Raw genomic sequence first — 14,641 nt, 5'->3', positions numbered from 1 at the left:
CTCGTCCAGATTGATTAAGCTCCCAAAGGAAGCGAAAAAGTGCAGGGACTACGAAGCTTTGCAAGAAACGTAGGAGAGTAAAATTTTTGATACTTTCTTGCAATTCTGTTTTAGCTTTGCCGATTCCAATACTGATTTTGGAACTTTCTTGATAAATCCGGAAGGAGACAAGCTATGATGTTATAATTAAAGCCATTCTAAAGGGGAGCCACCTCATCCGACTTTTTGGTGCAGGAAAACATTATTATGTGTACAGAAACCACGTTGCAGAAAACTGGTTGATAAGCTATAAATATATTGTTTGAAAAAATGATTATTTTATTGTCTTAATATGGAGAAAATATTTTAATTCATATTTTAAACTAAGTAAGGAATAAAAATGGGCCCTGTTACAGGAAACATTTCCTGATAAACTGTTATTTAATTTCAGAAAAAAAAATATTTCTTCTAGAATTATCAAAAGGTTTGTTTTACTCAACTTATCATCGATTATTTTACAACATTGCAATTAGCAAGTAAAATAACGTATATCCAAATACTTGAAACTAACCTGGATGCAAAGCTATTTTGAAACCAAAATGTCGGATCGGTTGGCCTGACCTCAAAAGGGATGTTAGTTATAAAGGGTGTCCCAAAATTAACGCAAGATTTGCATTTGTCGCCGTTTTTTCAGTAATTTGTTGGCAACCCTGAAATATGAACAAATTGACCGCTGAAAGCTCAGGGTTATTAAAAATGGAGCGTTATACGATACAATAACGCGCTTTCATTATTGAACAATTGTTTCAAAAATAATGAAAGTTGAGGCTGGTCAAGCAGTTACTGTTATTGGCGCTCGGTATCGCAACACGGTAATGCACGGGTGGTTGTGGGCTTGTTGACATATTCCTTTGAATTCAAATAACCCCATAAGAAGAAATTTAAAAATGTTAAATCACACGATCTAGGGTGCCAATTCTGATCACCGAAATGAGAGAGTACGCGACCAGGAAATGCCTTATGCAGTAATTGAAATGTTTCACTCTCTCTCTAGCTGTATGGTACAATAACACCCCATGTTTACTAACACTAAACTCTCAACTGTCAAATTGTTCTTTTTTCATGGCTGCCAACAATTTATGGAAAAAATGGTGGCAAATTCAAATCTTGCGTTAATTTTGGGACACTCTTTACTTGCCTTAGTTCTTTCTCAAGTTCCTAAGCCACGACTGGGTTCAAACGGGAAGATTTCTGAATTATGCAAGAGGCTTCCAGGATGATTTCAGGAAGGTTACTGAATTTTAACTTAAAATATTCTTGGATTTTTCAATATATGTTACTGGCAGAAATTGGGAACATCAGCTGCCCATTATTTTCAAGGAACGTTTCTGGATCGTTTTTATAGTGTACATTGTAAAAAAAATCGAAACTTTCCTGTAAAAAAAATGGCGACTAATGTGCCTAATTTCAGCCAGTAACATATCTGGCAAAAAATGCGAAAAATTCACACGAAAAAAGTTAATCATTCTGAAATTAACCTGAAATATTTCTGAGAAATTCAGAAAACTTCCCAAATCAAAGTCAGTCATGTATCTGAAATAACTCAGAAACCTTCAGGGAGACTAATATAGGTATATAGGATGTCTCAGGCAGGGGCGGCAAATAGGGGGGTCAAGAGGGGGCGGTCGCACCCCCAAATGTTTTAAGCAGAATGATAGAAAATGGATGAATTCAATTTATGTAAGTCGGAAATCAATGTTCATTAAAAAAAATCTCGCTGGTTCTCAGTAACTATTTGATGAAGCTCGACACATTCCCAGACTAGAAAAAGTGTTTTTCGTTATTTGGATGATAACTTAGAAATTCAAGAAGTATTTTTCGGCCTTTTCTCGGCTAAATATTTCATACTTGTGTGCCCAGTGTAACGATGGTATGTCCAATATTAGAGGCTCGTGCAAAGTGGTGTGGCTGCATGGTTTTCTCAAGAAAATTCCTTGATATTTTACATTCACTTTTACGCTCATTTTTTAAGTGTATATTTATTTAATGAGTGTTCATCGCTTTCTTTTGCTAGAAACACGTTTTAGCTGCTCAATGCATTATCTGCTTTCATAGAAACTTCTTAAAAATGCATGTGCTTATTGAATTAAAAAAAAAAACATATCAACAAATACCTTTTATGGGACTCTATAGTTATGCAATCTCGAAGTGACACAAGATGGTCTTCAAGAGTTAAAATCATAAAAACCTTTCTCTATAACTTCAAAGCAGTGATTTGACGACTGTGAGAATTATTGCAAAACGATTCTTTCAAAAGCTCATGCCCTTCAAAGCATGTATGACTTCGCTTGAATTTTTATTCAATTTGTTTCTATTGCGGAAAGTGTTTTAAAAATGCTTTACTCTATCAAAACATCTTCAATCCGCCACACTTAATTTTCGGACTATTCAAGCCACAGTTCAATCTACAATTGATCTGTGCGTTCATACTACCATAGTTCAATCTGCGATTGAAATTGAAAATAGATTTTACATAGATGCATATTTCAATCAATGGTGAAACGTTTTCAAAAAAATTCTTCCTCCGAGCCAATTTGAAAAAGGCGCTAAAAAAAGAAAAATCCACATGATGATGTGAAGTCAAACACTGATTTTTTAATATTTTGTATGAAGTAATAGATTGTTTTTCGAATAAAATTAACACAAGATTTGATGATAATTATTTTTCTGCATGGTTGGCTCTATATTATCTGGATTGGATTTTTTGAAAACGAAAAATAAAATGTTTCAATTATGAGTAAAATTTTTAGCACTAGGCAAGAAAAATTACAGGCAATATACCGACAGACCAGTTATCACATCCAGAGACTGCAGTTCCGTCCTTGTTGTGGACTCTTCAGCCTGGAATAGTGAATAACAGAGCTGGTGGTAGATGACATCTCATTGAAGCTGAGAGTGCCCACGAGACTAGATTATTCAATGATGAAAATTAAGCTCCTTGCAATTTTTTAAGTTGCCTGTGTGATTTTGAAGAGCAAGACATAAAAAGTGTTTTCATACATAACTTTGTTACTTCAATTATTTTTTAACTATTCCAATCAGCTCAGCTGGTAGAGAAAATTTTTTGTTAGGTTAGAGAAATATTTTCGAAGCACAATGAGCAAAAGAAAAAAAAAGAAAGAAAAAACCTTTTCTATTTAGCTGTACTGGCAAAACAGCACGACACTGGGTACTGATAGTAAGACGATTCCCTGCTCTTCCGAATTCCAAAAAACATGCATTAAAACTTTTCCAAAAGGTATAAAAACTTCAGTATCGAGATGTTTTGTATGATAACTTATTAGAAAATGAATCAGAATTTTAATTGCGTCTAAGCACTAATTTGTATTCATATTAAACCGATTTTATGACCACTTCTTGTTAGCTAATGTGTGTTTGTTACCGCACTGTGATAATACATATTTAAGAAACTCGACCCCCCAAATGAAATGCTGAAATGCCGCCCCTGGTCTCAGGTAACCGTTTCAGAACTTCTAGGGAAAGGGGGGGGGGGGATCGTACGGTGCAGCCTGACAACTCGAAATCATACAGTAATGCAGGACGCAAATGCTTTCCTGAAGCGGTGATGTGAGCAGAAGCACCATAAGGAAAAAAAACCGTAATTGAAAAATCTTTTTAGTTGCACGGGAACATGGGCAAATAGAAGTAGCGGGGCAAAGTGAAATGATGAAATATTTAGTCTGCTTTTAGCTCCACATATCTGGTATTATTCTAATTATGTAACACCATATGTAGTCTACTCCAGTCAGGAAAAAAAAATACCGCCGAAGTTTAAAGCTTTTGGTAATACAGGCAATTTCAAAAAATTGATACTCATATTGTAATATTTTGTTGTAAATCACAAAATATTTTTTGTACCATAAAATGATAAAGTTCTTGTAATTCACGTTTTAAATATTAATTGAGACCTCCTAATATTCAATGAAGCATTAATTTAGTTAATATTAAGCTTATTTGTATTTTAAATAAATTGTACAATTAGTCAAGTGCTTACTGCACAAAGTGGATAGGGCAAAGTGAAATAGTTTGTTTCGTTAACTCTCATTCAATCATTTAATATGAATCACTTACGTATTCATATATTAATTAATTCCTTTAAATTCCTTTATTTAGTAATTCACTTATTTATTCATTCATTCACTAATTTTCTTATTCATTCATATTCTTTTAATCGCCCATTTATTTTCTTTATATATTAATTGGCTTATTCATTTAACTATTCGTTTATTGTTTCATTATCTTTTCATTTATTCATTCAACCTTTTATTTACTGATTTTTTTGATCAAAAAGATGTTTTATAATCGAGTAGAAAATATTTCATTAGAAAAATATTTTATTTTTCATTTTGCCCCATGAAAAAAAAGGGAAAAATTTCCACTTTTTTTTTTTTTTTTTTTCTTTGAAGACTAAAATTTACTTCCGAAATTAAATAATACTGATTCAGCGCAAGTTTTCTTATAAAATACAATGTTCTTTCTTCATGTACTGTAATTTACAAGACAAATTTCCGATTTGTACATTTTGAAAAAACTCAGTCATCTTAACCATTTCACTTTGCCCCACATTCCCCTACATGTAAAAAAGTAAAAGGTACATGGGCTCAAGTAAGTTTTCGAAGTTTTTTCAACTGGCTGCAATGTACGCCTCACATTTTCGGTGCATGGAACTCCGAACAGGTTTGGAATACTCTGACATATGTCAAATTTTTCGGGTCAGAAAACCTTTCTGACCCCACATTACTATACGATTTCGATTATTCAAGATGCATTCTACCATTGAGAAGAGATGAAATGGAGGGAGTGAAGACTTTCATTCATGAAACTAAGACCCCAAGTCACGTGATAGATTTTAAAGCAAGTAATTGGATGAAATCAGGTTTCCTTCGCTTGTTCCACGCACAGCGTGCCAACCATTCGTCGTTGTTGAGTCACGTGACTTGGGGTCTTTGGGTCAACTTTTGCTTAGCCAATGATTGGACGCTCCTTTCGTTTTAATTTCTGCTCTAAGCATTCTACCCTTCTTAGGAGTTCTAAAATATACAACTGAAGCTCTCTGTACAGTAATAGCTTGGCACCTTCATAGTTTACAATAAAAGGTTATAAAGTACATATGGCGGAAGCTAAGACGGAGTTGCAAGCAACACCTTCGAAACTACAATGTGCAGAGACTACATTTCGCACTTAATTGTACCTCACCTTCCAAACTACAATGTGCAGAGACTGCACTTTGCACTTGATGTTACCTCAAGCAACCTGGAGATAAAAGGAGAAACACAAAATACAGGAAGCTAATGTGTTTTTACACTGGTAGATAGAAAATGTTTTCACCAGCGTAAAATCGGAATTCATTGAACTTGTTGAGATTCAGGAAAATATGTCGCCAATAAGCTTGTTTTTTACAGAAAACTAGTGTAAACCTTTGAAATCCCGGATCATTACCCGGAAGTAATCAGTTACGTTTCGGATTTTTCTTACAGTGTATACTTTACAGTCTCACTAGATTTTTATCTCTTATAATATTGCATAGCATTTTACAAATACAAATGTGACGACCAGCAACAGGCTCTTTGCTCAGCTAGGCTGGTCCTAGTCAATTTATTAGTCTCCAATGAAGATCAGGGGCCCTCTTAAAGCTATCCACCCCCTTCCTCGTCACCACCTCTTCCGGTAAGCTGTTCCAAGTGCCCACAATCCTACTAAAGTAGTAGTTTTTCCTTATTTCCAGGATAGCCTGAGATTTGAATAGCTTAAAATAATGACCCCTTGTCCTGGTCGGTGCAAAAGTTTAATCCATTAACATCATTCATTTTGATAAATTTAAACAACTGGATCATGTCCCCTCGGCTATTCCTTTGCTCCAGGCTATACATATTAAGATTAGTAAGTCTGGTATCATAATCTAAATCTGCAGAGACAATGCAGAAAACACTATCAACAACTTCATAAATGGTAACTTCAAAATTTTTGAATGATGCAATTAACTGGGTAAAACTTCTTTTTTTTTTTGTGAAATAAAAAGAGAAGAAAACTTATTTTTGTACCATGCTAAGAGTGCGCGACACAGAGCTTTCTAGTTCTTCTTAAAGGTAAATATAATAAAAAAATTGCCAAATACTAAAGAAGTGCCACAAAGTTAATCAGAATGACTCAAAATTACCGCACTGTTTGACCATCGATTACATGGAAAGGCTGATATCCGTCTTATAGGCGGAAATGGACGTATCTATTAGTTTATAGGGGTGTTAGTTGATTTGCTACAGATGTGCACTTTTGCTTCTCTATTATTTAGCCTTAGTTTTGTAAAAAGGAAAATTTGCTCGCAGCAACATTTTTTAAATCTGAAGTATATTCGATCTATATTCTCACGGCAAACATTAATTGATTTATTTATTCACAATTAAGTTTTGAGCTTACCATTTTGCTTTTACATTCCTGAACGAAATGAAAATATTTTCTTTTCTTTTTGTTGTTTCCATGGTAACTATTTTTGTTTTCCCTCATTTTATTTTAGAGAATGCAATAAATGAATAAGGCACTAGTTACATTATAAAAAGCGTGTATCAAAATCCCATCGTTATTTTCCCTTCTCCCCTGCTAGATTCATTCAGATGGAATAGTCTTTACTTGGCAGATTGCCAAATTACATACAATCCGCGGTCAAACAGTAAATGATTGTACAACATAAATACTGATATCTTGACAGGCACGCATGATAATTTACAGGTGAATTTTACAGGTGATAATTTACCTCCTTCATTTTGTTATCTTGACTGTAAAAATGTCCACATCTTTAAATGTAGAACAGTCTGTAGAAATAAGTATAAAGTTCACTAAGGAAACTTGTAGAAATTTGTGTAAATTCCTAAATCCAGTACAAAATTATGAACATTTTTCTTTAATGTTGATAGTACATTAAGCTTGTGAGTTTTATATTATTTGCAAACGCAATGGAAGAAAAAATAATATGTTGGATAAATATGATACAACATTTTGAAGCATAGAAAATTTATTTTCAGCAATTTTGAGAAAATAAATAATGAAAGAAATTTAAGTCAATTTAAAAATCAAGCATCAAGCAACGGTAAATTGTTTTATAAATTCCTTTTACAATGCTTCCGTTGCTATTTATAGACATGCGAAACGTAAAGATATTTCAAAAATTTGACAGCGATTAGCCTCAAGCATTATTTTTTTGTTCCGTGTATATTTCCAAAAGAACAATTAAATCAAAAACTTTGGTCGACATTTCTTCATTTCTTTTTATTAAGAGGCGACTATGGAGAGATCAAGTTAAGAAAAATTCTTGACAGTTAGAGAGAAAAAAACATTCAAATAAATATCTGAAGACTTGTCTGCCTAAGTTATTTAATCAACTGAACTAGTGTTTGAAAAAAAAAACATTAGCGTTACTTGTCCAGTGATTTTGAATCTGAAGTTGAACTAGCCTCAATTGTAAATCAAAGGTAACAAAAGTTTTAAAAATTGCACGAAAAATACAGACGTGATTTTCGTTTTTTCAAATAGAAAAGAAAAAATTAAGGTTTAATAAAAAAGGAAAAAAAAAATGATGATTTCTGACCAGTTTCCCCCCCCCCTTTCTTTTAATCTAAATGTCGCGTCAGTGAAAAGAAGCTTAAAGCAAGAAAAAACGTCAAAAAAGCCCAAATTGCAGATTACAGCGTTCAGCACAAAGGTATTTATTTATCTTAAAAGAAGCTTCCTTTGAAAAATGAAGCAATATTTCTTGGCATAAAAGGGGTTGGGGGAATTCTTACATTTCACCTCTGACAACATGACGATTTAAGTTATTTAAAGCCCATTCTAGGTTTGAAGAAACATTATTCCCAGAAATTACACAGCAACGGCATGTTTTTATTTTTTATTTATTTATTTATTTTTTGGCAGAATGTATGATTCGAAAAACAATCTTTTCAAGGAATTACAAGCTTTCACAGGTTTAAAAATAATTTTTGAATGCGTAGCATTTTTTTTTTTTTTTTCATGTGCTGAATGTTTTGTGGGCAGACGTTTTCCCAGCATTTTATATTAAACTATGTATGAACGTTTCACGAAAAATACTAAAAACAGCTTCGTTTGTTTTGCAAAACCATTTAAGGATTCAGAAAAGTAGGACTCTGGGGATGCATTTTTGACAGAATACTTGATGGCCTACATTTATTACTTATACTTTTCATGCAGGCTTGATTTTTCTTCTGTGTTCTATTTGCGAAGTGTATTACCTCTCTTCCAATTCTTCATTCACATTTTACTTATTCATTCACATATCTGCCTATTTGTTTTACACTGTACAAAAATTCCGAAACGTTACTGTAATTTCTATGTTTCAAGATTTCACAAGCTTTTACGAATTTCCAGCAAAAATTAAGCATCTTAGGCAAAAAAATCCGCAATTACTCAAAGTTGCACAAATGCAGACTTACATCCGCCGGGAAAAATATTTTAAGCTACCAGTTTAAAGATTAACTGAACGTTTTATTAAGTGCATCGGGTTTACGAGCGGTTGCGGCTGAATTAGATGGACTATTCTATTCTATTCTATTCAAGAGTCACAACTGACTACAACTGCATTTATGTCGATGACTGCATACTAAGTGCCTTGCCTCCATTGTTTTTATATACCGATAGATGGCAGCACCATCACCGGATCGAGCAGTTAATGAGAATTTAGAACTAGTCCAAGAGCTAATAGCTACCTGGTACTAGCACCCCCAGAGGTATCGTTTCACTTGGAGGACATTGAGACCACGAGCATATTTAACGTCGCCCAGTCCCCTTTAATGACGACGGTGGGTCTTCGACCAGCAAGGATCGAACCCGAGACCCTCCGGCCCCGAGTCCAATGCCTTACCGATCAGGCTGCCACGGCCCCTTAGATGGACTAAGTTCCTGAAGGGAGAGCAAATAGTAAGACTCTGGATTCCGCAACTTCGCCAAGAACTAACCAGATGGACGAAGTTCCTGAATGGACAGCAAATAAAGTCTCTGGATTCCGCAGCTTCGCAAGAATTAGCATACAACTCAGATGCTTGATTCTTACAGCGCTGGCCCTAGGTGCAGCAAGGCTTTTGGAGATATCTTGGCAAATCAGGAATTCCGCTACTTAAGTTTTCTCCAAGACTGGCGTTCATCGGAAGTATTTCTGTATGATTTGAAGTAGGGCTCCCATATAGGGGGAGCTGGTTTATCCGACATTTTGGTCCAAAAACTGTCGTGAGAAAAAAATAGTATTTGCACAAAAGCCTCATTGCAGTAAACTGGTGTTAAACTTAAGATGTGTTGCCTGATTAATGTTTGATTATTTTATTCTGTAGATGAAGCCGATTTAATTAAACACAAATTTAAAAACAAATAAGGCGTGAAAATGAGGTTTATTACAGTACACATTTCCCAATACATTTTTGTTCAACTTGTGAACTAAGTTATCTTTCTAGATTCACCTTAAGGGACAGTTTACTTAATTTATCATCAACTGTTTTACGACATAGCAACCAGCGAATATTATAACGTATTTATAAATACTAGAAATGAGGTTGAATCCAATTCTGTCTTGGAGCCAAAATGTCGGAAACGTCAGCCTGTATTTTCAAGGGGCTCTAACTTGAAGACAATAAGTACGATTTCAGGAAGGTTACTGACTTATAGCGGAAAACAGTCCTATTTATTGCAAGAAATATTACTGTTAGAAATTGGGCTCATCAGCTGCCCAATATTTTCCAGGAACGTTTCTGAATCGATTTAATAGTGTATTTATTAATTGGTACTTTTGAATATGAAATTAAAAATTAAGGTCATTTAGGGATGTCATATACAACTAGGAAATATTTTTTAAATTTCACATGAATTCACAGCCGTATCTTCCAAGAGAATGCTACGATTATGTAAAAGGGAAATGATTATGATGCTTACGCTGAAAAATAACATTGAATTAGCTGTTATAGACAAAATTAGAAAATATTGTTCTAGTTTATCCAAAAGTTTATGAATTTTTTGTAAGCGTTTCCGGATTGTTCAAAATCAAAAGTTAAAAGAGAAGAATGTACTGAATCTGATAAATTAATGACAAGTTTGTATTTCATTATTATTATTTTAAAGATGGTAATGGTCCATAAGTAGTGAAAAAAAAAAGTCGTCAGCTTCGCGAATGACAGCTTCAATTAGCATTTTTTCCTTTTTTTGAAATAGTGTCCCCTTTGTTTTAACTCAAAATGCTAAAATTTCATACATTTTAAATTAATTGAAGTAAAAAGTAAAGTATCCGACTGCCTTCGAAGACATTTTTTTGAAAAATAACCTGGACATTTTTTTAAATGTTATTTTTTAACTGCATATGTTTCAAAACCATGAAAAAAATGTAAAAACAAGCTTTTAAAATATTATTTTTTAAAAAAATGGACAAATTTGAAGAAAAATAGCTAAAAAACGTGTCTTACGCTAACAGCTATGGACAAAATTTGGTTCTAACCACACACAAACCCTTGTAGCAATACATTTGTATGACATTAATGTGTGTTTTGCTCTAAAAGTTTTATTATTTTTTTAAAAAGTACTGAAATATAACCGAACGAAGTTATTATACAGGTATTTTTTCGTAAACAAACGCCTTTGTTTAAACTTATCAGCATGAAAAATATTACTTAATAATGAAATTCAGCTTAGCTTTTAGAGGAAAACATCAAGCATATTACAGAGAACTATCTCAGAAAATTTCACATCAATACTCGAATAACTTTTTGAGATATCATTGCTACAGTAGACAGCTTTCTTCAAAAATATCGTTCTTCAGAAAACGTGTTTAACTTCCGGTCTGGAGTTCAGTGTACGACTCTGTAATAATACAGCTATAACTCCAGTTATAATTCACGTAGAGTAAAAACTAAGACAGTTTTGGAAAGCTATTGAATCAGACTACAACATGAAATCATAAAAACAATTACGAATATTTCATCGAAAATGTCGATTTTAACACAAACACAAACACTCACACACATACACAACTCATGCTTGCACACAGACACAAACACACACGCCTACATACACACACACTCGTGATTGCGAAAAACATAATTTGAATTTCAGACGTCAAAATTCAAGTTAATTTTTATAATTTTTTTTCCTACAGGAAATTGTGTTTAAGTAACTAAAAATAGTCAGTGATAAAGCACTTTAACTCATTTTTCAGATTTCACAGGTTACTTTTTTCGTTTTATGAAAATGCAATTTAAACTAATTACTCACAGGTATCTCAATGATGTAAGCTTGTAAAATGCCATTTCTCCAACGCTTGTCACTCCAGAGTTCTTGCAAATCCTATTCCAAAGTACAAAATAAACAGTTAAAATCAGTAATTTTAAAAACATTTCTAATGTTTCACCAAGTTCTGAACTTTATCGTTTGGAGCGATTGTCAAATTCTGCTTTGGTTCTACATACAGTTGTAGGTTTTACATAACCCGTTATATGGCAGTGAGAAATAAGATCCGTCCTAAGTTGAGCAATATTACTCCTATAATAAATTCGTCCCCTATCTCTGATTGTTAAATTCTTCTAACGCGGAGGAAGCAGTGGTGGATTTACGACATTAGTTGCCTTTATAAAGCACTTTTTGACCCGGTAAATCTCCGCTCTGGCTCCACAAAAAAAAAAAAAAAATTGAATTTTGACATCTTGAATTCAAATTATGTTTTTCGCAATCACGAGTGTATGTATGTAGGCGTGTGCGTTTGTGTGGGGGGGGGGGGTATGTGTTTGTGTGTAGGGGTTATGTGTATGTGTGTGTGTGGGGGGGGTATGTGTGTGTAGGCATATGTGTTTGTGTCTGTGTGTATGTGTGTGTGTATGTTTTTGTGTGTATGTGTGGGTGTCTGTATGTATGCGTGTGTGTATGTGTTTGCATGTGTGTAGGTGTATGTGTGTGTGTGTGTGTGTAGTTGTGTATGTATGCGCATGTGTGTAGGACATGGATGCAACCTGGAGACGGCTTTCGCTATAGGAGCAGCATCGTGAGGAGCCCGTCGACGGTGATGGTGCGGAGGGTGGCGGTGGGAAAAATCAAAAGACGCCAAAAACAGTCAAGTGAGAACAATAAGCAATCGTGATTGCTCAAAAAAAAAAAATATTGAAAAATTCCCCGTTTCCATGTAAAAAAAGGTTCTCCCATTATACCAGAAAAAGCGGTTTTTTACCCAGCATCCTTAGCGGCTAGTAGACAAACTTGTTTCAAGTAATGCGTTCTGGGTAAAAACACCGCTTTCACTCCAGAAGCTAGCAGGAGCATAAAGATTCCACATAAACTCTGCAAATAACCGGAATGCGGTGAAAAGCAGGTTTTTTTCCGGGGTCGAAAGTGTCCATGGAAACGGCCCTATTGTGGCCCCGAAGAGGATCCAAAAAGGCATTTGAAAAATATTTTTCGTAGTTTTGTTCATTTCTAAAAAAGCCCAGAAAAATGCTTTTCAACGGGCCCCCAAACCTGTAAATTCGTCACTGGAAGGAAGTATGATGTATGAATCTGTTTTTAAATTTCTGTAAAAAGTTAACTTGCTAAAAGAAACAAAAAGAAGAAAAGGCTGATCTAAAGGTAAATGAAATGGTTTCAATGAATCAAGTACTTAGATGAATTTATTTCTTCAACTAAACCTGAGTCAAAAGATAATTTCCAACAACACTAACAAGAGTTAAAGATATTTTAGCATTTTTGTATCAATAGATAATTAGGAATTGAAAAATCATTTAATGTCTTATAAAAAAGCATCAACACATTACTTTAGATTAATTTTGTGCCTGTTAAAATTAATAGTTTTAAGGCAAAGTATATTTAACAGGTTTACGTAAGCAGATGTTTCACTCTCAACTCCTACGCTTTAACTGTTAGTTATCTTTTTTTTTTTTTTTTTTTGGTTTAACAGGCATCACATTTTTTTTAATTAATAACTCTTTTTAAAACGAATGCACTGCAGCTCGCAATATTGTTTCTTAATTATTCTGGTGTTACATAAAAGAGTGTAACGCAAGAAAATGTTACCGCCTTTTCTTTTGAAATAAATCAGAAAGCATAAATACATATCTTACTTTGAAGTAAATTCACCCAAACCAGTTGATACTTTCATAAACTTGCAGCTAAACACAACAAATAACGTTTTTATTTTTCACTTCTTTTATTTTTTGAATAACATAAAAATTTTTTAAAATGCGCATCTGTTTTTAAAAAAATATATATAAACATACAACGTGGATCACGCAAGCTGTCTGTTGAATGTAAGAAATATTCAACAGATAGCTCGTATGTTCCACGCAGTTTTTGATTTACAGTAGACCCTCGTTTTGCGCTGGTTTATTTTACGCGGTTTCGATTACACACGGTTTAAAATTTGACACCTTTTTTTTTTATTTTACGCGTAAAAAAATAAAAGGAAATTTCGGCTTTACGCGGATGCGGCAATGCAACCAGATAAAATTTTTTCCTCTTTCAAAATCCAAACTCCTAAAGATTGCAAATTACACGTAGTCAACTGCATTTTAGCGTGCTAATAATAATCGAGCTTGGGCCACTGGAGACATTTTATGCTATTGGTTCCAGAGCTCTTTCCAGAAGTAAAGTTATTAAACTCACAGAGTTCAGAGCGCACCGGAAAAAAAGCTTTTAAAAGTGACAAAGGATGAACAAAACCAATGAGGGTACCGACATCGATGACATACAGCCGAAAGTTATTGCAATAATTTCAATATTGCCACAGCAATAAATCACATTACGAAACATACTAGAATAGATTTTTTTCAACTGATTCTAGGAATTTCAGATCTAAGTCATCAAATTACATATACGTAATTCTGTCTATGATAACAATAATAAACATCAACTAAATTCAGTCAGAAAACAATAAATTAAAAATGAAACGCTGCCTCTCAAAAAACTATTGCAATCTCATTTGAACTAAATTTTATCATAATTAAACAAATACTGCAGGCTATAATTAAATAGTTAATTCATCTTTTTAAAAGCATGTTTACAACACTCGTTCATGTGGCAAAATTCTTTTCTCCCTATTCTACAGATTCTGAGGTAACGGGCATATTTCTGCCAAAGTTGTATCTGTTCAGAATAGGGATGAATTCTTTTCAAACAGTAGTCAACAATATCTGTTTGCCGGAAGGAAGAATATTTTTCCGAAACTTTCGTCAATATTCAGATTTAGCTTAAAGAGAGAAATATCTTTTGAAGGATATGTCAGTTGTCACGTCTGTTTGGATTAAGAATGCTTTAAAAATGGCTGACAATGACAAGTAGCTAACTGTTAAGCTTGTGATCATTCATAAACTCTTTTAATTATTCATTTTATTTCAAAAAAAAACAAAAAAACTTTGCTCTTGATAAAATTTCAACTTTCTTAAGACTCGGGGAATAATATAATTTACATGGAGAAAACACAGCTGATTTGGTTTGGTGGACCTGCGGTACAGAATAGTAACGGCTTATGGTCTAGAAATTTATCTGGGTAACGCTACTGTGACAGTAAGCGATATTTATACCAATAACTGTAAGATGACATTAATAAGTTTGGAGAATCTTCTAAGAATGCGATCTT

General features: G+C 33.7%; 1 protein-coding gene across 1 annotated transcript in view; it reads right to left on the bottom strand.

Annotated features, from left to right (window-relative positions):
* LOC129228688 (slit homolog 2 protein-like) overlaps positions 1-14,641 on the bottom strand; it is a 230,792-nt gene that overhangs the window by 60,384 nt on the left and 155,767 nt on the right. Inside the window, exon 6 of the mRNA XM_054863371.1 lies at positions 11,296-11,367. Within this exon, the coding sequence (XP_054719346.1) occupies positions 11,296-11,367 (72 nt within the window). The remainder of the gene's footprint in view (positions 1-11,295; positions 11,368-14,641) is intronic.

The sequence above is a fragment of the Uloborus diversus genome, chromosome 8, assembly GCF_026930045.1.
Source record: "Uloborus diversus isolate 005 chromosome 8, Udiv.v.3.1, whole genome shotgun sequence".
NCBI lineage: Eukaryota > Metazoa > Arthropoda > Arachnida > Araneae > Uloboridae > Uloborus > Uloborus diversus.
Note: the sequence above shows the minus strand (reverse complement) of the source record. Positions and strands in the feature narration are given on the sequence as shown.